The sequence below is a fragment of the Phodopus roborovskii genome, unplaced genomic scaffold, assembly GCF_943737965.1.
Source record: "Phodopus roborovskii unplaced genomic scaffold, PHOROB, whole genome shotgun sequence".
In the NCBI taxonomy this organism is placed as follows: domain Eukaryota; kingdom Metazoa; phylum Chordata; class Mammalia; order Rodentia; family Cricetidae; genus Phodopus; species Phodopus roborovskii.
Window position 1 is genome coordinate 10434402 of NW_026126645.1, and position 24358 is coordinate 10458759.

Here is a 24358-nt window from a genome sequence, read left to right on the forward strand (position 1 = left end):
CCATGCAGTGTAGTGCTCCCCTCCATGCAGTGTAGTGCTCCCCTCCATGCTGATGGTCCTCTTACATGCTGATGCTTACCATCCTCCCCCACCCCCCCATGATACTTCTCCTCCTTGCTGGTCTCTTGCCATGGCTTCAAGATCTCATGTGCCTGGCTACCGTGGCAACAGCTAGAGGGAAGAGTGGGTGCCCAAGCCATCCTCAGTACAGATGCACATCTAGGAATCTGTATGTGTAAGGATCCGGGATGGAAATAAATCCCTGGTATGCATGGGAGCGTGTGTATGTGTGTGTGCGCGCGCATGCGTGTCGTGTGTGAGTGCACAGGAGCTGGCAGACTTCATAGAGCCCCCTCTTCCCCCTCTTCAAGCTCCAGGGATTTGTAAGAAGATCTTGGCACAGCCCAGCAGTCAGGATGCCAGCCTGGCAGAGAGCCACTCAGGCGACATGGGCCACCACAGAAGCTGTGCCAAGGCTCCCCAGAGAAGATGGGCTCCAATCCATTCCTGTCACTCTGGAAGCCAGTTGGAGGCTGTGTCACAAAGCACCAGGCATTTGGATGCAAAGCAAGGCAGGTGCTCCCTGCCCAGCATCGTGGGTTCTGAGATGGGCTCCGAACTGTTCCTGCTCACACTGGAGATGGTCCCTGAGGACGGCCCAGTCTCCACTGAAGATGTGCAGTGACTCATCAAAACCAAGCCAAACAACAGTATCCATCAGAGTATAGTGCCATTTCCACATTTAAAAACAAAAACAAAAACGAGGACACTGTCTGGGGATGGAGGCTCATACAGGTCATTCCAGGATCCAGGACTTGGTAGACAGAGGCAGGAGGATTACAATTCACTTGAGGCCAGCCTAGGCTAGCTAGTGATTTCTGGGCAGCCTGGGCTATAGAGTGAGAGACTCTATCTTAAAACAACCACCACAAAAATAAGTGTAAGAAGAGACCGAAGCTCTTTGACAGGGTGACACCTGTCACCCCGTGCTCAGGGGACATAATGCTTATCCTTATAGCGATCAGCGCCAGGGACCATCTGCCTGACGCCATGCTTGCCTGTATTTGATGTGACCAGTATCTTCACGGGTGAAGTGTGAGAGCCAGAAACCCGCAAGGAAAAAAACGAACCTGAGGAGGGAGGGGGAGGGGAAGGGCTTGAATTCGGGCTCCATCTTGCCTGGCACAGTGGGGAGTGGGCTAGTTGGCTGTCTCCATCCAAGAGGCAGCAGGTGGCGGTGTCATATGCAAATGAGGCATCCCTCCCGCTGAAGCGGGCTTTAATTCTCCAGGCCTCTCCCCACCAACAGCCCAGCGTGGGGCGCATGGGGCGGGGCACAACACTGGGGAGGGAGGGGCTCCTCCAATACCCGCCCGGCAGACAACTGTGGAGTCCGACCACCTGGCCTCCTACAACAGCTGCAGGGCCTGCATTCCTGTCTCGCTGACTGGCGAGGCCCACTGGTTGCATGGTGGATGCTGACTGTGCATGGTGTGGGCGTACCGCTCTGCTAGAGCCTAAGGATTGTGCAGTCCACTCAGAGACCTTGGGCCCATCCACTGGGTTCCTGACCCGGGTCTCCTCCTCCAGCGATAAAGCTGAGCCATAGTGTTTGATGGAAATAATTGTGAAGGCTCGGAAGCATTTGCGTCTAATTAGGTGGGGGTTTTGTTTGTTTGTCCGTCTGTTTGTTTATTGGAGAGGGAAACTGAAATAGTAGTGTCTTACTATGTTGTTCTGAAACTCGATATGCAGGCCAGGTTGGCCTTGAACTCAGAGATATCTGCCTGCCTATGTCTCCCCAATGCTAGAATTAAAGGTGTGCACCACCATGCCCAAACAACTGGGATTCTTGTTGTTGTTGTTAACTGTTTTTCAAGCAGGTTTCCTCTGTGTAGCCCTGGCTGTCCTGGAACTTACTCCATAGACCAGGGTGGCTTTAACTATTTGCATGCCTCTGCTTCTTGAGTGCTGGGATTAAATGATTTTTTGGTTTTGGTTTTTTTTTTTTCTTTTGGTTTTATTTGTTATTGTTTTTCAATACAGGGCTTCTCTGTGTAGCACAGGCTGTCCTGGAACTGGCTCTGTAAACCAGGGTGGCCTAGAATTCAAATCTGCTTGCCTCTGCCTCCTGAGTGCTGGGACTAAAGGCCACTATCACCCCGTCCGGCCAGCCTCTGCTTCTTTACACAGGATTTTTTGGTTGTTTGACTGCTTTATTTTTTGTTTTTGTTTTATTGTTGACTGACAGGGAGGAGCGTGTACATATGGAAGTCAAGGACAGTTTTCAGGAGTTAGTTATCTCTTTCCACTATGTGGGTCCTGGAGATCGAATTCAACTTGTTAGGCTTGGCGGCCCCAGCCTTTTCTAGGACAACTCACTGGCTTTTGTTTTGTTTTGAGGCAGGGCTTAATGTTTAATGTAGTCCAGGTTGGCTATGTAGCCAAAGGCAACCTTGAACTTTGGATCCCCTGGTTTTATGTGGTGCTGGGACAGAACCCAGGGCTCCATGCATTGCTAGGCAAGTACTCTACCAGCTGAGCCATGTCCTTAGCCCTTTACCCACTTTAAACACAAAGAAAGCTCACCATGATCTGGGTTTCTTCCGAGTCTCTGAGGAGCATTGTGGGTGCCCACAGAGCACTTTAAGAGAACTCTGCCATACCCCCAGGACTTTCTGGCAGGACCGGAGGACAAAGCAAAGCCAGCCTGAGTGAGGCTTAGCCTTGTTGGCAATGCCTGGTGTGCTGGCTAGTTTTATGTCAACTTGACATAGGCTAGAGTCATCTGAGAGGGGGGAGCCCCATTTAAGAAAAGGCTTCTCTAAGATGCTGAAGGCAAGCCTGTAGGGTGTTTTCTTAAGTATCGATTGGTGTGGGAGGTCATCACTCCTAGGCTGATAAGAAAGCAGGGTAAGGCAAGCCAGGAAGCAGCACTTCTCCATAGCTGGCCTCTGCATCAGCTCCTGCCTCCAGGTCCCTCCCTGCCCTGACTTCCTTCTACTAGCAGTGATGAGCAGTGATGTGGGTATGTAAGCCAAATAAACCCTTTCCTCCCCAGGCTGCTGTGGTCATGGTGTTTCATCACAGCAATAGTAACCTAACTAGGACTCTCTGGCTTTATAACTGAACAGGCAGTGGGCACGCCTCACCCATTCACCTTCAGTAGAGATTTTAAGTAGAGCTGTGTAGAGCAATAGCTGCAATTGTTCCGTGAGGCTGAAGCCTGTGTGTGGGACCTAAAGCCATGCGCGCCTAAGCCAGGGTGAATCCTCTTCTGAGGAACTGAGTTACTTGTGTGAACTGGTTACACTGCTCATAAAACACCACTTTTGATGCTGGGTGGGAGGCACTCCGGAGGCAGAGATGGGCGGGTGTCTATGAGTTCGAGGTCAGCCTGATCTACAGAGCAAGTTCCAAAACAGGCTCAGGCTCCAAATCTACAGAGAAACCCTGTCTCAATCACTCCCCAAATCCCCCTCCCATTTTTTGGTCTTTAATGTCATCACTCAGGAATCAGAGGCAGAAGAATTTATTTAGTGAGTTCCAGGCTAGGCAGAGCTACATAGTGAGATTCTGTCTTTAAAAAATGGAGGGGGGAGGGGCTGGAGAGATGGCTCAGCAGTTAAGAGCACTGGCTGCTCTTCCAGAGGTCGAGTTCAATTCCCAGCAACCATATGGTATCTCACAACCCTCTGTAATGATAGCTGGTGCCCTCTTCTGGCTGGCAGGCAAACATGCAGACAGAATACTGTATACATAACAAATAAATAAATAAAACCTTTAGAAAAGAGAGAGAAAATACTTTAAAAATAAATAAAATAAAAAATGGAGGAGAGAGAGGCAATTCTGAAAAGAGTCTTTTGAATTCCACAAGCACACTGTGGCATGTACCTCCATCCCTACTGGATCCGAGGTTGTAGCTTAGTGGTAGAATGCTTGCATAGCATGTGTCAGGAGGGCCTGGCTTTCACCCTCAGGACATCAATACAAAAAGAGCTTTGGAAATGGACGCAATGGTCTCTAAAGTCCTGTCTACTAAGGGAGCCTGGGAATTCTTGGTCAAACTGAAATGTGTCTTCCACCTGTCTGTATGAGCTGCCAACCCCTTAGAGGGAGAGGTAACACACGCACGCACGCGTACACACACACACACACACACACACACACACACACACACCGGGATCCTAAGGAGACAGCAGATCCTGGGGATAGATACATTAGCACAGATAACTTGAGAGGGTTAGAAGTAGGGACACAGAACTCCGGTTCTGACAGCCTGTGTCTGCTGTTCCCTCTCTCCAGGTCTCCAGGAAGCCCTGCTTTGCTCTCTGCCCATGTTCCTAGCAGTGGTTGCTGATCTTTGACATAAGAGACTCTTATGGACATTTCTACTGGGACAGCACCCGGAGACCTGCGTTAGGGCTGCTGCTCCCACTGGGGCAGCTCTAGAATGGAGTTCAGATTATCAGGAGAGTAGCAGGACACAGAGAGTCCTGATGTTGGCAGTTCCCCTGGGACACATCTCAGATGCTCAGACGCCTCTCTCCTCGTAGAAGCAAAAGCCTTCTGGGCTCAGAAGAAACTTGAGGCAGTTGCATCCTGTTAAGGTGACCAGGATGGATCTTTAGACCCTTCAGAGACCAAGAAGAGTCTCTCAGGAGAGCTTGCTCTGGAAGTGCCCATCTGTTTTCTTTTAGAGCCTGAGTCTCATGTAGCCCAGGCTAGCCTCAGACTCCTTATGTAGCTAAGGATGACTCTGAGCTTCTGATCTTCCTGCCTCTATCTCTTGAGTGCTGGGACTACAAGTATGCACATGGTTTACATGGTGCTGGGCAGCAAACCCATTGCTTTGTGCATGACCAGACAAACACTCTACCAGTTGAGCTATAGGCCAGCCCTGAAATGCCCATTGAAACCCCGTCCAGATGCTGTCTCTTCTGGTACTATTAAGGTGGGCAGTCTTGGACCCAAGTGACGAGTTTTCTTCCTTCCTGGACCTGGGTCAGCCATTCTAGCCCATACATAGTCTATGGTGGGCTATCCCACAACTTCTCTTTTGATGATTCTGGGACCAAAAGCTGAATTCTGCCCTGAGATTGACAGCCACAGACAAGATGGGCCTCTGTGCAGAGCTGCTCCCTCCAGCTGGCTGCTGGCCCTGGTGTTTCATGTTCTACCACTCTGCTCTTCAGCCTGCCCTTGGTTTCTGCTGAAGGGTGTCTGGCAGCCGGACTGTTTCCAGACACCTGTGTCGGGCAGATGATGTTGCTAGTTTTGTTTTTGTTTGTGTTTTTGAGACAAGGTCTTAGTATCTAGCTCTGACTAGCCTTGAACTTGCTGTGTGGACCAGGCTGACCTTGAACCCATAGAGCTCTTCTTCTGCCTCCTGAATGCTAGGATTGAAGACCTGGGCTATCAGGCCCAGCCAGAGAATGTTTCTTGTGGGAACCATTTCTGATGGGGCATTTCTGTACTTCAACAAAGCTCTGAAGGATGAGTTAACAGGGGTTGGACTTCCTGCCTCCCTCCTGCCTCCTCCATCTCCTTTGGAGCACCTCTGGCATGGCTTCACCAAGCCCTTGCTTGCAGCTGCACAGCAAGCTCGCGGTCAGCCTAGGATAGGAATGTTGCCTCAAACAAAGACAAAAATAAGCCACACACACACACACACACACACACACACACACACACACACACACACACAAACCAAACCCAATGAGCTCTGGGCAAGCTTCACCAAGCACAGTGAAAGAATTTGGACCAATTTCCTAATCACTCTAAACCTCCATTTCTCATCGTGTAACATGCAGGGAACCATGAGGCCCGAAGGAGGCAGAGGTTTATAGAAACACAGTAGTATCACCGCTGTGATTGAGCCTTGGAGGAAGAGAGGGAACAAGTCAGGGTAGACTGGGAGGAGAGAGATTCCTGAGAGCCACACTGTCTGTCCTCATAGGGTGATCAATGGAAAGTTGGGACCATCCCAGGCTAGCCTGGAGGGGCCATTGTCTTGGTAAATGAGGTTTGGCTTCTCTCAAGGATACAGAGCCTAGGCAGTTCCTGTCATGTTCGTTGTGCCAGTAACCACCCCCCTGCGTAACCCTTCACATACCACACCCTACACAGGCATCACACACACACACACACACACACACACACACACACACCCTGCTCACCCTTTTCAGAGCCCTCACTCAGCTTCTTGCTCCTGCACTCAGTTCTCAGGCTGGATCTCAGCCCCTTCCAAATCACAGGGACTCAATAACTTTTCCTGTCCTAATCTCTCAACCCCTAAGTTCCAGAACTTCATTGTCTTGGTACCTAGACTATTGAACTCGATTTGCTACCTGCTCAGATACATCATTTACTCTCCAAGCGGCAATACACTGGATGTTGGGTTCTGGCAGAGGCTGAATGAAGCAGAGCAGAAACATGCTAGAGAGAGGGCCCGGAGGTTGAATGCTTGCTCTTCTTGCAGAGGACCTGAGCATCCACATGGGGCCGCTCACAACCACCGCTAACTCCAGCTCTAGAGGGATCTGCTGCTTCTGGCCTCTTGAGGCACCTGCATTCACATGTACAAACCCACACGAATACACATAGTCAAAACCAAACACGAATCTTATAACAACAACAACAAAAAGCTGCTGACTGTGGTGGTGCACACCTTTATTCCCAGCCTTTGGGAGGCAGAGGCAGGTGGATCTGTGAGTTCTAGGCCACCGAGGGGTACATAGTGAGACCCTGTCTCAATTAACCAATTGACCAGCCATTCACCTGACTAAAATAGCCACTAACAGTTATGCCAAGACAAAGATTTGAGGGACTAGCCCAGTCCACGAGTTAGAGGCAGAGGTAGAGCCAGGATTTGAACCCATAGTCACCTGACTCATTTTACTCTAGCCACTCATTAAGCTACCATTCTGCTTTTAAAGTTTTCCTCTGTAGGTGTGTGTTCTAGTGTTTTGCTTGCATGTATGTTTGTATGCCACATGTATGCTAGGTGCCATGTGTATGCTAGGTCAGAAGAGGGCATCTAATCCTCGGGGATCAGAGTTGACAGTTGTAAATTGCTCATAGATGCAGATAATCAAACATGGGTCCTCCACAAGAACAACACACACTCTGAACTGCTGAGCCATTGTGCTAGCTCCCTGAAGTTTCCATTCTTAACCATTTCCATTATAGCCGCTGCAACTACCAGGGTCCAGGGATGTGTGCCGAGGTACTGACTCAGCGCCCAGCATAGAGGTAGCATCTAAAAGGTCCTCCTCATCCACTCCACCTGCTCTGGCTCCAACAGGGCAACCATCCTTCTACCGGTCACCCTAGCAAGGAAGTGTACCAGATGGTGAATGCCAGGCCATGATGTAGCAAGGCTTTTCAAAACTGGACCCAGAAAGCTTGTCCTCTAGCAGCAAGCATTTGGCTACCCTCCAGGGACCTGTCAGGGAAGGCCAGCTGTACCTTGGCCACAGCTGTAGAGGAAGGATTGGAATGGGACCAGCAAAGGAGGAGGCCAGACAAGACAGAGGCAGATCCTAGACAAATAGGTCTGAACAGGAATGCTAGAATGACCTGTTGCCAGGGGCCATGCCCAGGGCCAGTACTGAAGGGAGCCTCTGCTCTTCCCAGGGGTCAAGGAGGCCTGGGTGCATAGACCCACCCCCACTCCCATTACTCCAGCTGGCAGAGCAGCTAAGTGGTCAGTTGGGACATAAAAGTAGACTTCATATGGTGGCCAGGCACAAAAGAGGCCAGGTTTATCTTCCAGAGCCCTTCACAGTCCCATAAACACAGGAATTTCCCCACAGCTTGCTCTGTCTCCAGCCAAAGTCCTTACCTGGAGTCGGCTCTGCCCCCAGCCCAGCCAGCAGAACCCAACAGAATGCAGGGAGAATCGACAGCATGAGCTTTTCCATTTATTCCTGCCCTCTTCACCAAGGATGCCAGGTAGCTGTGTGCAGCACACCTCATGGGTGTCAGGCTCTGGAACCACACTGAAAGGAGACCCAGCTCCCATGGAGGGAAAGGAGACACTTTTCCACCAGTCCTGGGGTCATGAGAGTCAGAGAAGCCAAACAGAGCCTCTAGAAGACCTATGATCTTAGCCTGCAAAGATAGGCCTGAACACAGGCCTGAGAGACAATGTAGCCCGAGGAATCATCCTGGCAAAGGGTCAGAGGAAGTCGGGAGACAGAGACACTTAATGCCTTCCATCGCTGCTGAAACCTAGGGTGCGGATGGGGTTGTGGGGGGAGGCTGGGCCAACAGAGGTTTCTGTAGTTAATTTAGTGGCCACATTTGGAGCCAGGAAGGCAGAGGAGGTGGCATCATCTTCATTTAGTGAGGCAAGAAGGGTCTGAGTTAGCTACCCGCCTCCCTGGGGGGGGGGGGTGTTACAGGAACTGCTGAGCTAGCTTCCTGTAGGATTCCGGAGGATGCAGAGACAGAGATGGAGGGAGATCGGATTGTTGTTAAAGCTGGGCACATGTGCCAGGCAGGAGCAGGAGCCTGTGTGGGGTAGGGCAGGTGAAAGCCCCCATTTCCATTCTTGCCTCAGTGCAAGAAAGCAGGCTACAGCTTAAACAAAAACACCCAGGGAGCCTCCACCCTGCCTACTGAGAGAAGGTTGCATCTCCAGAAACTGCCCTCGTGGCTGAGTGTGCTGATCACTGTTGAGCTCCGGGGGCAGCCGACACCAATTCTGACCAGGGACCACATAGATGAGGAATGGGGGAGGGCTGAGGGGTTGAAAAGCAGTTTCAGAACTTGGCTAATCAATCTGCCTTTACAAGGCAAACCCCTCAGCTTGTAGTGGGCGCCATGGAACAAGGCTTGGGGGGCAAGACAGGGGTCCAGGGCTGGGACGATGACATGTCTAATGGGCTGTAGGTGCTGGCAGCATACCTGCAGCCCCATCACCTTGTATGCAGAGGGAGAGGTCTCTGCAAGTGTGGCTGGCTGTATGGGCAGACAGGGGATGTGTGGAAGTGTGATGGGAGTGACAAGGAGAGTTCAGAGAATAAGGTTTCAGGGGGTGGCAAGGTCTCTAAGCCTGGACTTTGTGGCAGGCTCTGTGGATCCCTCTCGAATCCCCACCAGCGCCATGTAGGTACCTAAGATACAGACACACAGCTCTACACGTAAATCCTGTGTCCCTGTTTTCTGAAGACACTGAGGCTCAGAATGCACTCCTTTGTCCAAGACTGCTTACATCCAGAACTCCTGTCTGCCCAAGCCCAGAGCGGCAGCCACGAACCAGGACCAGTCAAGAAACACCTTGCCTGCTACCAGACTGAGGGATAGGCACCCTAGAGGGACAACCAACGGCAGCAAGGACCACCTCCTGAAAGAGTGAAGGCCAAGAGAGTACCCAGCTGAGGCGGCTAAACAAAACTTGCCAGGGAAACCCAGATACACGCACACCTTAAACATAGCCTTGGTGTCAGAAGGCAGCTGAGTCCTCAGGACTGATGGAGAAAAGCCCCGCGGTGGGGAAGGAGAGGAACCAAGCCAGCCCAGAGAAGGGAGCACGGGGTGCCCTCGAGGTGGTAAAACAACTCTAGTCCAGACCAGGGTGGGAAAATGTGAGGCCAAGCTACACCAGCTTTGGGTGAGCCTAGCTTTCCCCGAACACACCCATTCTCCAGGGCATCAACGAGCAGGACCGAGGCACCCTGGACAGCTCTGCCGCGGCTCAGGGAGTCTCTGGAGACTTCTACTAACGGTGATGGATAAATTCCCCCAACTGAGAAACCACCCAGAAACAAGAGACAAAAAGGTATCAGGTCCCAAAGGGAGAAGACTAGTGTGGAGGACCGCGCTCCAGAGACGCGGGACACCGAGAGGGAGGCAAGGTCGCACTGGAGGCAGAGTGCCACAGTGCACAGAAAAGTGAGTGTCCAGTCCGGTGCCAGGGGGCGGACCAGGCTGCCGGGGACAGAGCTGAGAGAGCCTAGGGGACACGAGGCGCAAAGTGGAGACAGGAGACGGACGGACAGACCGACACCTGGGTCGGAGAGCAAGGAAGAAGACAGCATCCTCCCTCCCTTCCAGCAGGTAGTGGACCTTGGTTAGGGCGATCCACCAGGTGAGCGGAGGGCGGGGCCGGGGGCGGGCCGAGCCGGGTCTTACCTGTCCAGCGGGCGGGGAAGGAACCGAGGGCGCAGGGCCGAGCGCCTGCGGGAGCCGAGCGCAGCCGAGGGCGGAGCGGGATAGAGCCGCGAGGTGCTCGGGCGGCGGGAGGCTGCGCGGGGCTGAGAGGGAGGGAGTGAGCGAGGGGCGGGGACGGCGCTCAGGGAGGGGACGTAGGAGGGGCCGCGGGGCTTCGCGACCCCCAGCCGAGGGCCAGCCCCTGGCCGGGCAAAGCCCGGTGCGCTGCGGGCGCCGCGCCCTAGCCAGCTGCGCTCTCCGATCGCCGCTCGCTCCCCCGAGGCCTTGGCGCCGCCGCCAGGGCGCGGGGCAAACAAAGGAGGCAGACAAAGGCGGGCGCAGCCCCGCGGCCGTGTGAGCACCGGGCGAGGCGGGCCCGCTCCTCCCGGTGCGTAAGAGCCACCTCGGCGCTGCCCCGGGGCGCGTGGGACGGGTGGGGCGCCGGGCAGCGGTGGCGCATCTGGAGCGGCCCCGCGGGAGAGCAGGCGACAAAGGGCAGTGGCGGGGCTTCCCTAGCGGACCCCCTTCCCCCTAACAATAGATCTGGGCTTCCCGCTCAGCTGCGGCCACGTCTGACGGGTCCGGAGCCGGCAGGGTCCCCAAAAGGATTATTCCGCCTAGGCTGTCAAATGGGACGGAAGAAATACCCGCGGCAGGGAAGGCGGGACAGACAGCGGCGCGGCCTTTGTAGCCTGAGAAAGTGCGCGGAGTGGGGGAGGTTCTCAGAAGTCCCTTTACCAAGAGGGTGTGCATGAGAACCTCAAAGTGATTGGACCTCACCTGGGTACGGATGACACACCTATGTTCCCTTTCCCTGTAGGGAAGGAGAGAGACACCCCCTCAACACACGCACACTCGAGTCAGCTTCTCTCTACTCTCGCGTCCCTAGCCGGCCTTGCGCGCTACTCAGTCCAGCCTAATCCGGACAAAGCCAGCCCTCGGGGCGGTTCATCCATCACGGCGCGGGGCGCCGTGTCCTGCCGACCCCGGGAGTCCGAGAATGCCGGGTTACGGGTCCCACGGCCCCCATAACTCACAGCAGGGTCAATGGGGCCGCAGACATTGCAAAGATCAAAGAGTAATGGGGCGGACCCGGCACGTGGGAAGCGGGAGAGGCTTCCATTTCCAGTGTGACACATGGTGGCTTAGATGTTTAGGAGAGCGGCTCTGCACCAGGCAAGATGCCTGGGTTCCTCCTCCGGTGCCAAACCCAAATTTTCTAACTTCTTGAGCGCGTCATTTAAGGGAACTCGGGGTTTAAGGCTTAATGGCTGTGGTCTGTGTAAGAAAAATATTCTGAACCTCCCAGACCACGGGAGAGGCTCCAGGGAAATTAACCCATTGCCATTGTGAGATTATCACGTGACCATGGAGGGCACAGAATAGCTTGGCGAGAAGACTGGGTGCTTACTAGCTGGAAGGTTCAAATCCCTGCTTCCGTGAGTACCGTCTGAAGACAGCATCATTATGATTCCGGAGCTCGAGAGTGGATTGCACTAGAGTAAAAGCAGAAGCAGTTTGGATCCTAGCACCCGCATGGCAGCCCATAACCACCCTTAACGCCAGTTCCAGAGGATCTGATGCCCTCTTCTGGCTTCCTTCTTCAGATGTAAGAGGTACACAGGCCGTCATGCAGGCAAACATACACATAGAAACAAATCTTAAAACCAAAGTGCCAGGTTTATGGCGCATACTTTAGTCCCAGCCCTCAGAAGGCAGGGGCTGTGAGTTCAAGGCCAGCCTAATTTATACAGTGAGTTGCAGGACAGCAGGTGTAGAGAGATCTTTTCTCAAAAAACGAACACCAAGGTGAGCAGTTAGGAACTGTAGCAGAGAAGCAGCTGGACATACGGATGGAGCGGTGAGCAGGAGCTGGGGTTCTCTTTAAGGATCGGACAGTGGCCTGGTGTGCATGGACAGCATACAGAAGAAAACACCCTTGGAGGCTGTTTCAAATGTTGCTCTGCTTATTGTCCAACTGTGAGACTCCGTTCCCCAGGTTCTTCCAGAATGACACAGTTAGGAGAGGACTAAGCTCTGACCCCATCTAAATTATGGTGACTTGGGGCTCCAGTTTCCTCATCTATAAAATGGGTCAGTTGATTGGCCAAAGCAGATCCAAATGTCCATGAACAGATGAGAGCACAAATACACTGTGGTCCATCAGTACCAGGAGATGCTAGTTGGTCCTGAAAAGGAATGAGGGGCAGCAAAGAGTGTCCTAGCCTAACAACCTGAATTTGAACCCCAAGACCCACATGGTAGGAGAGAAGTGACCCCCCCAAATTTCCCTTTGACCTTTACACAGGTGGAATGGGGCACACTGCCCAATAAACAAACAAAAAGTTAATTAATTAAAGGGACTGAAGTTGGACAGGAGATGTAGTTTAGTGGTAGAGCACTTGCCCAGCAAACGCAAGGGCCAGGGTTCAATCCCTAGCACAAATAAAGAAATAAATAAATAAAAACAGCAATATTAACAAAAAAGAAGATATATATATACATATACATACATATACATATATATGTGTGTATTTATATATCTCACACACTGAATAAACCTTGCAAACATTAAGCTGGATCAAAAAAGCCTCATATAAGATGTCACAAAAGTCTAACTGCATTTTTGTTTGTTTGTTTTTCAAGACAGGGTCTCTTTGTGTAGCCCTGGCTGACCTGGAACTCACTCTGTAGACCAGGCTGGCCTCGAACTCAGAGATCCACTTGCCTCTGCTTCCTGAATGCTGGGATGAAAGATGTGCACCACTACCACCCAACATAAACTTCTTTGTAAGAGTTTTTGTCTTTGTCTGCATGTGTGTTTCTGCACCATGTGACTGTAGTACCCATGGAGGCCAGGACAGGGTCGTGGATTCCCTGGAACTATTGTAGTCACAGAGGGCTGTAAGCCACCATGGTGTGGGTGCTTGGAACCAATCACAGGGGTTTTTGCAAGAACAAATGCTCTTAACTATTGAGCATCTCCCCACCTTTTAAATTTATTTATTTATTTATTTATTTATTTATTTATTTTGATCTTTCAAGACAGGGTTTCCCTGTATTGCTTTGGAGCCTGTGCTGGAACTCGCTCTGTAGACCAGCTGGCCTCGAACTCAGAGCAATCTGCCTGCCTCTGCCTCCCAAGTGCCGGGCTCAAAGACGTGCACCACCAACACTTAGCTAAAGAATAACTTCTTCACTGAAAAGTAATTTAGGCTGGGCAGTGGTGGCACATGCCTTTAATTAATCCCAGCACTTGGGAGGCAGAGGCAGGTGGACCTCGGTGAGTTCCAGGCCAGACTGGTCTATAGGGCTACATAGAGAAACCCTGTCTCAAAAACCAAAAATGAAAATAAAAAGGGCTTATTTATTAAAAACTGGCAGCTGAGCTTGCCCAGGATGGTGGCCTCAGAGGGTACTTAGGACACACAGTAGGGCATATAGTGTCTGCATTCCTCTGAGTGGAAGTCAAAGTTGCTACAATAAACCCTTCTAGTCATTGTGGACAGATACCTGAAAGAAGTAACTTACGGGAGGAAGCATTTGTTTTGGCTCACGTTTTCAGAGGGTTTGGGCATCGTGGAGGGAAGGGGAAGAGCAGAGATGAGCAGTTCACATAATAGAGGCTAAGACGTTCTTTCCGTGTCCCTGGCCCATGGAATAATGCCTCCCACATTCAGGGCAGGTCTCCCCTGCATCAATGAATTGTCTCTAGAAATATCCTCCTTGATCCAGGCCAATGTGACCAGCCAGGCCAGCACATCCACAGAGGGACTGGTATGTGTGGGCTCTGTTCTCACTGAAGGCTTGGAAGCAGTTCAGTATCACTGGCCTGAGGCAGAAGCTTTGGGATGGGTTGGTGGTTAGCGCGCGTGGGGGGGGGGGAGTCCTAGCATCTGGGGCAGTTGTGTCTGCTAGGCCCTGTTCCAGAAAGTCAAATGAGATTAGAAAGATGGTCTACTGGTCATATTTGTGCATCTCATGCCATGAAGGTATGTGTCCATCTCCCCTTGAAAAATGGAAATGGGGAAGGGAGGATGCTAAGGATAGATAAGTGGCTTTTGTTTGCTTGAGACCCAGTTTGTGTCTCAGGCTGGCCTTGAACTCACTATGTAGCTGAAGATAACCTTGAGCTTCTGATCACCCTGCCTTTACCTGAGTGTTCCACCACCACATCCAGGCTATGAAATGCTGGGGATCAAACTGAGGATTTCATGCATGCTAGGCGTGCATTCCACCAACTCAGCTACATCCCAGCCTCAAGACATTTTGAAAAGCAAGATGGTTTATCCAGTGTGGTCCTTCTGAAGGCTTAAGTAGTCTGGGTAGTTTTTGTTTTGTTTTTGAGACAGTTTCACTGCATTGCTTTGGCTGGTCTAGAACTCTCCGCATAGTAGACCAGGCTGTTCTCAGATTCAGAGCTATTCTTGCCTCTGCCTCACCAGTGCTGTGAGTTAGGGTCTGTGCCATCATGCCTGATGGTCTGTACAGAACTGCTCTACCTCTTAATCTTCATTTTTATGTATGTATGTATGTATTTATTTATTTATTTATTTAGTGTGTGTGTGTGAGTGTGTGTGTGTGTGTGTGTGTGTATCAGAGGACGTCTGGTGGGAGCAAGTTCCCTTCTTCCATCATGTGGCTCCTGGGGGTTAAATTCATTCTGTCAGGCTCATTAGTCCCGTGTAGATCTTAATGTCACCATCATGTGGCCACTAGTTGACCATTTATTCACTGTGTATTCATAAACTCAATTGTATAGAATTTTATTTTGTTTTGGGTTGGAGAGATGGCTCAGTGGTTTAGAGAACTCGTTGCACTTGCTGACGTTCTGGGTTCAATTCCAAGCATGTTTATGATGGCTCAGAACCACCCATAACTCGAGTTCCAGGGACTCAGAAGAGGGTGCTTCTGACCTCTGCAGGCACCAGCACATGCATAGCAGACATACCTGCAGGCAGGCAAAGCATTCATACACATAAAAAAAATCCAAACTAAACAGAATTGTATCTTAATTAATTTATTTTGGAGAAAGACGCTGTTGCTCTGGCTGGCTTGAATCTTGTGGCAGTCTCCCAGCTTCCCGACTGCTAGGACTCAGAGTGTACACCACCATGTCTGCATAACGCTTTGGGACTGGATCTCTAGTTTCCCGTTTCACAGGTGAGCAAACTGAGGCAGAAAGAAGAGGGTCTCCTGGTTGCATGAGCAGGTGGTGGAGAGAACCACGTGGACATACGAGCAGGCAGTAGGTGTGGTGGGCTCCTGGAAGACCAGCCCATACTCTGCCTCTGCTGGCATCAGAGGCCTTAGCTTATCCTTTCTAAGGAAGGCCCTGGGCGGGGCCCTTGCAATCATGTCCTCTTTTATCTTCCTTTTAGTAGCTCACTTGACACTTGTTCTTGGAGAACCTGAGCTAGCCAGGCACTGGGTGAGGTGTTAAACAAAACAAACAACAAAACAAAACAACAAATACAACCGGAAAAAGTGAGCAGGCCAGGCCAGGCCCCTTCTCTGAGCAGGCCAGGCTGGGTCGAGCATCAGGGTGTCCTGTGACTGCTTTGTGTGGTTGGTTTCCTTTCTCTCTTCCCTGCCCCATGTGCTTATTGTCCTGGGAAACATGAGACAGATGGCAAAGATGTGGATACTTTATTAATTAGTTTAATTAATTTTTTACATTTATTTATCGAGACAGTGAGATCGAGAGAGCTCAGTAGCATGCGTGTTCTTGCAGGAGTCCGTTTTCTCCTTCCACCGTGTAGGCCCTGGGGATTGAACTCAGGTTGTCAGGATCAGTGGCAAGCCCCTCCACCTGCTGAGCCATCTCACCTCCCCACGGGACACTTTTGTGATCGTGATCCCCTCTGTGGACAGGAAACTGGCTGTAGAAACATGTTGTGAGTCAATACACTTGGATTACGAGGGTTTTCCCCAATGCACTCTTCATGTATTGGTTCAGCACACCCTGAGAACCTTTAGGCACAGCAGTGAAGGCCTGATCTTTGCAGGGCTGGTGCTCACACATTATTTGTCTTCTGCCCTCTCTGTTTCCACTTCTGTATCTCTTGGGAGGGATGTTCTCTCTGTCCCCATTGAGGGCCTCCAGGGACCTGCTCTAGTTAGCAAACACATACACACTCTCTTTTCTCTTTGACATTTGACTTTCCTTCCAAGCCCCACCCCCCATTACATAGTGTCCTTATGGTGAAAAACATGCTACTAACATTGAAAAAGCAGGCTCCCACCAAATGGGAATTCAAAAAAACAATAATTTACCCCATAATACAATCTCAGGTCTCCAGCTGTCCAACATGCTGATATGACTAAAGTAAAAGGAAAACCCTGCCTGCTGAGTTGCAGGCAGAGGTCCCCAGCTGGTCCCATGCTACCTCAGCATGTCCCCAACCCCCACCCATATCAGTAATGAAAATGCTGATCAGAAGCTGGGGCTGGGGTGGGGTGGATAAAGGAGGACTCCAGCATTCCCCATCCAGCCATGATGAAATCTTGCTGCACCTAGGTCTACCAGGCAATGAGTTGCCCAGCTAGCTCTGTGTGGGGAGGGCCTTCAGACAGGGAGTGATGTGTGCAGGGTTGCTGTGGCCATGAGAGGTGTATCAGTTCCTAAAGCCAAACCAGCCATCCTACTGGGTTAAGCAGTGACATGTTACAGAATGCAGGCAAATTCCGCTGGCAGTTCCCACATTTTCTTGGGTATACATGTTCCCTGGGGAGCTTGTTATAGAGCTGAGCACTGCTGTAAGCCTGCCCTGGTCAGGCAAGTCAGGGCAGCCGGGCAGCCAGGGTTTAATAGGGTCCCTGGGGGCTGAGATGCAGACTCTCTAGGTCTGCATTTTGAAAACTGCTTTGCTCACATTTCAGGTTAATCCTACCTCTGGCCTGCTATTTATCTCTTCCCAAGAGAAGGATGTAAATATGGGTTTGAAAGCTTCTGGGAAGGAGGATGCAGGGATGAACTTTAAAGCAACATTCTCTATGGAAACAGACTAGGACAACTCTATACTCCTGGAGGGCAGAGTCCAAGTCAGTGGTTCTCAACCTTCCTAAAGCTGCTTCCCTTTAACAGTTCCTCGTGTTGTGGTGACCCCCCCAACCATAAAAATACTTTTGTTGCTACTTCATAACTGTAGTTTTGCTACTGTTATGAACCTTTATATAAATATCTGATATGCAGGGTTTCCGATATGGGGCCCCTGTGAAAGGGTCATTTTACCCCCATAAGATTTGAAACCCACAAATCGAGAACCACTGGTCTATGTTCTCTTGGTTTCTAGGCCTGCCTTGTCACCCCTAACTGCAGGCCACTCTGTGGTGATACATTATTTATGATTTATTAAAGCTTGCCTGAGGATTCAGAAAGAAAGTCAGCCATAAGCTATAGAAGCCAGGCACACACTTTTAATCCCAGCAGCCAGAAGCTAGGAGGTGGTGGCACACGCCTTTAATCCTGGGTCTCAGGGTTAAGAGGTAGACCGATCTCTTCGAGTTCAAGGCCACCCAGCTTTACACAAGATTGATCCAGTCCTAAAGAGAAACAGCTCACACAAAGATGCTCTCAGCACCTGGGATCACATGCCTTTAGTCCCAGCACTAGAGGAGTATAGAAGACAGGAGCAGGGTCTTCAGTAGTCAGTGTCAGGCAATCATTCTCCAGACACATTGAGAACAGGAACGCCCCAGCCCTGTTAGTGGACTCTCTGGCGGCTTGGCAACTTTGCTTCCCTGATCTTCAGCTTGAATCCCAGTACCTGACTCTGGGTCATTTGTTTTTCCTGCTACATCTCTAACCCCAGGTTTCCTATCTGTTAAATAGAAGGTTGTGAGTTAAAATGAATTCCCATCTAGTGTTGAAACATAATCTGTGTGGCTTCAGTGAATGAAGGAGCGTTCCTGGGCCTGTTTTACGGAGTGTGGGGCTGTAAAGGCAATATGTAGCTCCTAGGGCTAATGAAGGAATTAACAGGATTCAGAGTTTGGGGAGGTAGAGAGATGGCTTAGCGGTTAAAGAGCATTGCTCTTCCAGAGGACAGGGATTGGGTGTTGGGGGTGGGGTTCAGCATGCAGCACCTATATAGGTGTTCACAGCCATCTACAACTCCAGTTCCAGGAGATCTGACGCCCTCTTTTGGCATTCATCTGCACTAAGTATTCACATAGTGTCTGTCCATCCAGACATACAGGCAGACCAAACACCCACGCACATAAATAAATAGAGATCAGGGTTTGTTACATAAAGCGGTTCCATATTATGGATGTAATTCTCGTACTACTAAAATGATCTGAGGCCCTTTCGGATCTTCTGCAATTGGGTCCCAGCGTCTGCAGCACTACGGCCCGCCCCTCAGCAGGCTGCGTGACACACACAGGACAAGTCCTCTTTAGGCTCATCGGCAGAAGACAGCCAGGAATTCACACGTATTCTGAGGATTTAGTGAGTCAACCTACAGACACCCTGCCCAGGCGCCTAGCACTTGGCTGCTGCTTCTAAAAGGTCAGCTATTGTGAAGAAATCGTGGTACATTTAATTCTTTAGGGAGGTCAAGCCCCATAACACTTGGGTTCCGGGTGGGGGTGGAGCGTCTCGGGTGCTTCCCAGACCTCCCCTGTCCCCGCCCCCAAGCCTGCGGATTCGCTTTCGGTTGGGCAAGCTGAGACTCCGGGGACGCTGATTCTGGACTAGCAGCAGATGTCGCTGCCCTCCCTTGGTCCCCAGCTGTGCTTTGCAGCTGGCTCTTACTTGAAACAACTAAACAGAAATGCCCGGGAGGAGGAAACACAGCGGTCCCGTGTAGAGGCCACCGAAATCTCTTTATCGCTGCCACCTGAAGTTCAAAGGCCCCTTAGCTTACTCTGCTGAGATCCCTGTCGCTCAGGCGAGTCTCCGCCCCAAGCCCCGCCCCCGAAGCTGCTCCGCCTCTCCCAGCAGGGTGAGGCCCGGATTGGACAGCTTCAGGGGTGGGCGTGGCCGATGGCAGTGCTGGTTCCGCGGGAGCATCACGGTGGTTTCGGAGGCCAGGGGATACTGGGGGACCTGTGAAGGTCCTCGGCCGGTGGCTGCTGTCACCAGAGCAAAGTTTCGAACCTGAGGCCGAAGCCGGAGCCGGCCGTCGTAGAGGAGCGCGGAGAGGGCGGGATTTCCGCCGGGAGGGATCCGGCCGCTCAGGGGGTGGGGCTTCCCCGACCGGGCTGCGTTTCCCGCGTGCGGGGCGGGGTGCCGTGGGTCCCTGCTGACACCCTCCGCGCCCTCCCCCAGGCGGCCAAGGATGACCACGCTCACGCGCCAAGACCTCAACTTTGGCCAAGGTAGGAATCCGGGCCTGCAGCCCGGTGGGGTGGGGTGGGGGTGGTCCTGGCTGGAGTCCTGCTCATCAACTGTGTCTCCCCCACAGTGGTGGCCGATGTGCTCTCCGAGTTCCTGGAGGTGGCCGTGCACCTGATCCTCTATGTGCGCGAGGTCTACCCAGTTGGCATCTTCCAGAAGCGCAAGAAGTACAACGTGCCGGTTCAGGTGAGCCCCGGTGGCCGGCTGGACTAAAAAAACCTTTATTCTACCTACAAGCTCCCTCAGTCTCCAACGGAGGCTGATAGCGGACAGCCTCCTGCCTCTCACCGCCTGGCTTTTCCTGCCTTGACCTCAGATGGCATCGTCTGGGTAGGGACTCTGGATAAGAGCTATTCCAAGCTTGCATTTTAAAGGGGTCCCAAGCTGGGAACATTGGCTTGGATAGAGTATTTCCACAGTGCCCAACATCTTCTTTCTCTCCTCATTCTCCTTAAACTTAAACAATTATTTATTATTATTTCTTTGAGATAGGGTCTCACTGTGTACCATCCGGTGTAGATTTCCCACTGTGTAGACCAACCAGGCTGGCCTTGAGTTCATGGAAATCTGCCTGCCTCTGCCTCCCCACTGCTGTGAGCAAAGGCATGAGCCATCATATCTAGCTTATTTTTTTAAGAGTTATATTAATTATGTGTGTATGTCTGTATTTGTATGTAAGGGTGCCCACTGAGGCTAGAAGAGGGCATGGGAGCCCATGGCATTTGTAAGATGTGTGTGTACTGGGGATCTGACTCTGGTTGAGCAGCAAGTGCTTTTTTTTTTTTTTTTGGTTTTTTGAGATAGGGTTTCTCTGTGGTTTTGGAGGCTGTCCTAGAACTAGCTCTTGTAGACCAGGCTGGTCTTGAACTCACAGAGATCCTGCCTCTGCCTCCCAAGTGCTGGGACTAAAGGCGTGTACCACCAACGTCCAGCTTAGCAGCAGCAAGTGCTCTTAACTACTGAACTACCTCTCCATCCCTTTTTAAATCCAGACCTCATGTAGCCTAGCCTGCTCTCAGAATTGTTAGGAAATGAGGGCTGGCCTTCAACTCTTGACTCTCCTGCCTCCGCCTCTTGAGTCCTAGGATTAGCAGAGAACATTACCCAGCTCCTCTTTTGTTTTACTTTCCAAGACAGGGTTTCTCAGCATGACCCTGGCTGTCCTGGAACTCTGTGTGTAGACCAGGCTGGCCTTTAACTCAGCGAATCTGCCTGCTTCCCAACTGCTGGGATTAAATATGTGCACCACTCTGTTTGGCTCCTGTGTTTAACTCTAAAAGGTGAAACAGCTGACATGCTGTCACCCTGCCAAGTCCCTCCTTTCCCAATATAGACAGTCAACTTGTGGACAGTACTAGGAGGTGGCACAAGAAGAAAACAGCTAGCAAGCTCCTCTGCTCTCTAGCAGCTTCTTACTTAATCTTCACCTTTATTACATCTTCCCAGATGACATCATTAAGGTCAGAGATGTCAAGTCATTTGCCCGTGGCCACACAGCCCTTCTCCCCACCCCGCTAAGCTATGGTTGTTCTGGCTGGCCTAGATTCAGAGATCTGGTGTTGTATGCCACCATGCCTGGCCCTATACAGCATTTGTTTTGTTTTTTCGAGACTGGGTTTCTCTGGGTAGCCCTGGCTGTCCTTGAACTCACCTGTCTCTGCTGCACTGCAGCCTGGCTCTACCCAGCTTCTTAATATTACTGTTTAATGCTAATGCTGAGATGGAGTGCCTGGTGCCTGTCTTGAGTATCTCTCCGGGAATAAATTCATCCACAGTTCTTTTTTTTCTCTTCTCCAAGACAGGGTTTCTCTGTGTAGTTTTGGAGCTTGTCCTGGTCCTCTGTAGACCAGACTGGCTTGAATTTACAGAGATTAGTCTGCCTCTGCCTCCTGAGTGCTAGGATTAAAGGTGTGCGATACCACTGCCTGGCTCCTCCATGGTTCTTAGCACCATGATGATGAGTTGGGTCTCTCAGGCAGGGAGATCTGGGGAATGGCTGTTGTGTGGGAGTTGTTGGTGTCTCCCCAATTTATGCCCTGGGCTTTAACAATCTTGTGTGGTTGTGTGCAGATGTCCTGTCACCCAGAGCTGAACCAGTACATTCAGGACACCCTACACTGCGTCAAGCCACTCCTGGAGAAGGTAAGGCGGCTGCAGGTTCTAACGGACACTCCACACCCAAGCTCTTCGTCCTTGCTTCTGGGCTGACTCTGTGGGGAATGCTCATATCCGTTATCAACCAGAAGTTTCACTCTGAAGACTGTACCCAGCTAGCAACAGGTCCTGGCATGCCAGTCATATCTGGAGTGTGTTGGGCCAGATCTGGGTGGGGCCTTCCCCAGAAGACTTGTTCTTCTCATGCCCCCATGGCCTGGCCTGGCCCTGCATCCCTGGTCCCCATTCTCTCTGTGCTGGGCCTCCTTGGGATTTTTTTTTTTTCTTTTTTTCTTCTATTCTATCTTGTCCTGGTCTGAGACTTACTGGGGAACCTCACTGGGAGCCAGGCATTTCCTACTGGCCAATAACATTCATGTCTTGGGATCCAATGTGCACTTCTCAATTGCTGGGCTCCCAGGTAGCCTTAGCCAGTACCCTGTCCCCCCTTCTCCCCTGGCCCTGTGCATAGCTCTGCTGGAACAGGTGTCCCTGTGCTTACAGAATGATGTGGAGAAGGTAATGGTGGTGATTTTGGATAAGGAACACCGTCCAGTGGAAAAGTTTGTCTTTGAGATCACTCAGCCACCCTTGCTGTCCATCAGGTAAGCTGTCACCCTTCATCGACTGGCTGCTGCAATCTCTCACACAGATCCCTTCTGGCTCCATATTCCCTTAGTGAAGACCCTCAAACGGCAATATATATTGTTAGCATCAGAGACATACTTGCCACAACCTTTGTGAACGGCGCAGAGGTGACAGGGTCATCCTGTGTCACCCCTGGAACATCCCAGGAAGTGGTGAATGTTAGTCCCTAGCCCTATTGTGTAGATGGAGAAACCAAGGTCTTGAGAGGTGACCCGCGTGTGCGTGCGTGGTGTCACCCAGTGACTGTGAAGTCCAGGACTCTGACCAAGCTGACTGGTTACCATAGTATCTACATTAGCTACTCAGCTATTTAAACAAGGCCTTTCTCCTCCTTGGGGACCTAGAAGTGTGCAGGGACTTAAACTGTATCCTGGGTGTCCTCTAAGTAGCTGAACATTAGGACGGTGTAAAGGGAGCCCTGCACCCTGCCTCCGTTCTGCCTTGTGGGTGGGACTGGGCTGGCTCTCTCAGGCACCAAAAGGTGTTTGGCCCAGACTGCTTCCAGAGTGCCCTGTGCAGCACAGGGTCGGAGGAGCACAGTAGAATGGGAGGACCTCCTTTTCCTTCCCAGTTCCGACTCCCTGCTGTCTCACGTGGAACAGCTGCTGCGAGCCTTCATCCTGAAGATTAGTGTGTGTGACGCTGTCCTGGATCACAACCCTCCAGGTGTGATGCCCACTGCCCCGCGGTTCCCTTGGTTCCCTTGGCATGCTATCTTCTTCCTAGTTAGCTGCTCTAAGCCAGCCTCTTCCTCCCTGCCTTTCAACACCTGAGAGTTCATCTCTCCAGGACTGACTGCTACATTTCAGGCACCCATTGACACTGTCGTTGCCATTGGCTACACTTTACTTCTTGTGGGTGGTGCTGCCCAGCCAGTGAGGGAGGAGGCGGGATGCTGAGACTATTTACTTACCTTTGACCTTGACCAAGCATTCCCTCTGCAGGCTGCACGTTCACAGTCCTTGTGCACACAAGGGAAGCGGCCACCCGAAACATGGAGAAGATACAGGTCATCAAGGTGTGTGTGTGTGTGTGTGTGTGTGTGTGTGTTCAATTTCAGAGTGCTGCCTGTGGCTGGCACTGTTGTTTATGGCAGTGTCTGGCATCAAGTGGGCTCCCCTGTATGATACCCACCTGACCACATCCGTGTGTACCCGAGGATGAGAAGAACCACAGTGAGGCCAGGTGTTGAGCAGCTAGCTCGCCCTGGCTCTTCTGAACAGAGTTCTCCAGAGAGGAGCCCTTACCCTTCGGTTTCATTTTAGAACTACACTGGAGTATAAACTGCTGGGATTCCCAGCACCCTGACCGCTCCTGTATAATGTGGGTCCTGGAGGGGTTAGCAGAGTGAGGACAGACTGAGGTGTAGCCCCTTCTAACCCTCATCTGATCCCATCCCTAGGACTTTCCATGGATCCTGGCAGATGAACAGGATGTCCACATGCATGACCCCCGGCTGATACCCCTAAAAACCATGACGTCGGATATTTTAAAGGTGAGCTTTCAGGGGTCAGGGGAGGGAGGAAGCTCTGTTTAAGACTCAGGGGCCCAGAGCTAATTCCAGGTTAGAGAGCATACTGTCCAAAGTCTGGTGTGTGTGTGTGGTGGGTCCTCCAGCTTCTACCCCTTCCTCTGAGTCTTCGCACTTCATGTCTGACCAAAGCTACTTCTCTACAGATGCAGCTCTATGTGGAAGAGCGAGCTCATAAACACAGCTGAGGGTGTGCGCCTGCCACCTAAGGCCCAGCTGTTCCACTCTGGGGCCCCAGCCCAGGGCGGTGCTGCAGGGTTCCCTGACTCCAAGTGCTCTTATTGCCTTGACAAGTGGCCGCCCTTCTGGTTGAGCTCCTCAGTCCTGCTTGACTTCGTGAGACAGCCTTCCCAGGAGGCTAGGGAAGGATGCCAGGACCGACATCGTTTCTCAGCAGCCTCCTGGGGCTTAGCCGGCTAACACTGTCCATCTGAAATACTGTGCTGTGAGTTATTGTTAATAAAGGGGCCCCAAAGGGCTGACTGCATTGTCATTAACCAAAAACAGTAGAAGCAAGTACAGCG

General features: G+C 51.5%; 2 protein-coding genes across 4 annotated transcripts in view; one reads left to right on the forward strand and one right to left on the reverse strand.

Annotated features, from left to right (window-relative positions):
* Draxin (dorsal inhibitory axon guidance protein) overlaps window positions 1–10294 on the reverse strand; it is a 28197-nt gene extending 17903 nt beyond the window's left edge. Inside the window, exon 1 of the mRNA XM_051173441.1 lies at window positions 10141–10294. The gene's annotated coding sequence lies outside the window, so the exon portion shown is untranslated. The remainder of the gene's footprint in view (window positions 1–10140) is intronic.
* A 128-nt stretch (window positions 10295–10422) lies between these two features.
* Window positions 10423–24338, forward strand: Mad2l2 (mitotic arrest deficient 2 like 2). Of its 3 annotated transcripts, none has more exons than XM_051173446.1 (9): window positions 10423–10546; window positions 19433–19482; window positions 19569–19687; window positions 21572–21643; window positions 22160–22260; window positions 22875–22969; window positions 23248–23321; window positions 23706–23798; window positions 23981–24338. In XM_051173446.1, the coding sequence occupies exons 2-9, from the start codon at window positions 19443–19445 to the stop codon at window positions 24020–24022; spliced, it is 636 nt and encodes a 211-aa protein (XP_051029403.1). In that variant the 5' UTR covers window positions 10423–10546; window positions 19433–19442; the 3' UTR covers window positions 24023–24338. The 3 variants fall into 3 exon arrangements, with proteins under 3 accessions (XP_051029403.1, XP_051029402.1, XP_051029404.1); XM_051173445.1 differs by lacking the exon at window positions 10423–10546 and adding an exon at window positions 18568–18670; XM_051173447.1 differs by lacking the exon at window positions 10423–10546 and adding an exon at window positions 19088–19106.
* The last annotated feature ends 20 nt before the right edge of the window (window positions 24339–24358 follow it).

What these genes read in the sequence shown, in the direction of transcription:
- Mad2l2 (XM_051173446.1), top strand. Translation starts at nt 19,443, where the DNA reads ATGACCACGCTCACGCGCCAAGACCTCAACTTTGGCCAAG. An exon ending in CCACCCTTGCTGTCCATCAG is followed by an intron (nt 22,261 to 22,874) that starts GTAAGCTGTCAC and finishes TTTCCTTCCCAG; the next exon opens with TTCCGACTCCCTGCTGTCTC. An exon ending in TGACGTCGGATATTTTAAAG is followed by an intron (nt 23,799 to 23,980) that starts GTGAGCTTTCAG and finishes ACTTCTCTACAG; the next exon opens with ATGCAGCTCTATGTGGAAGA.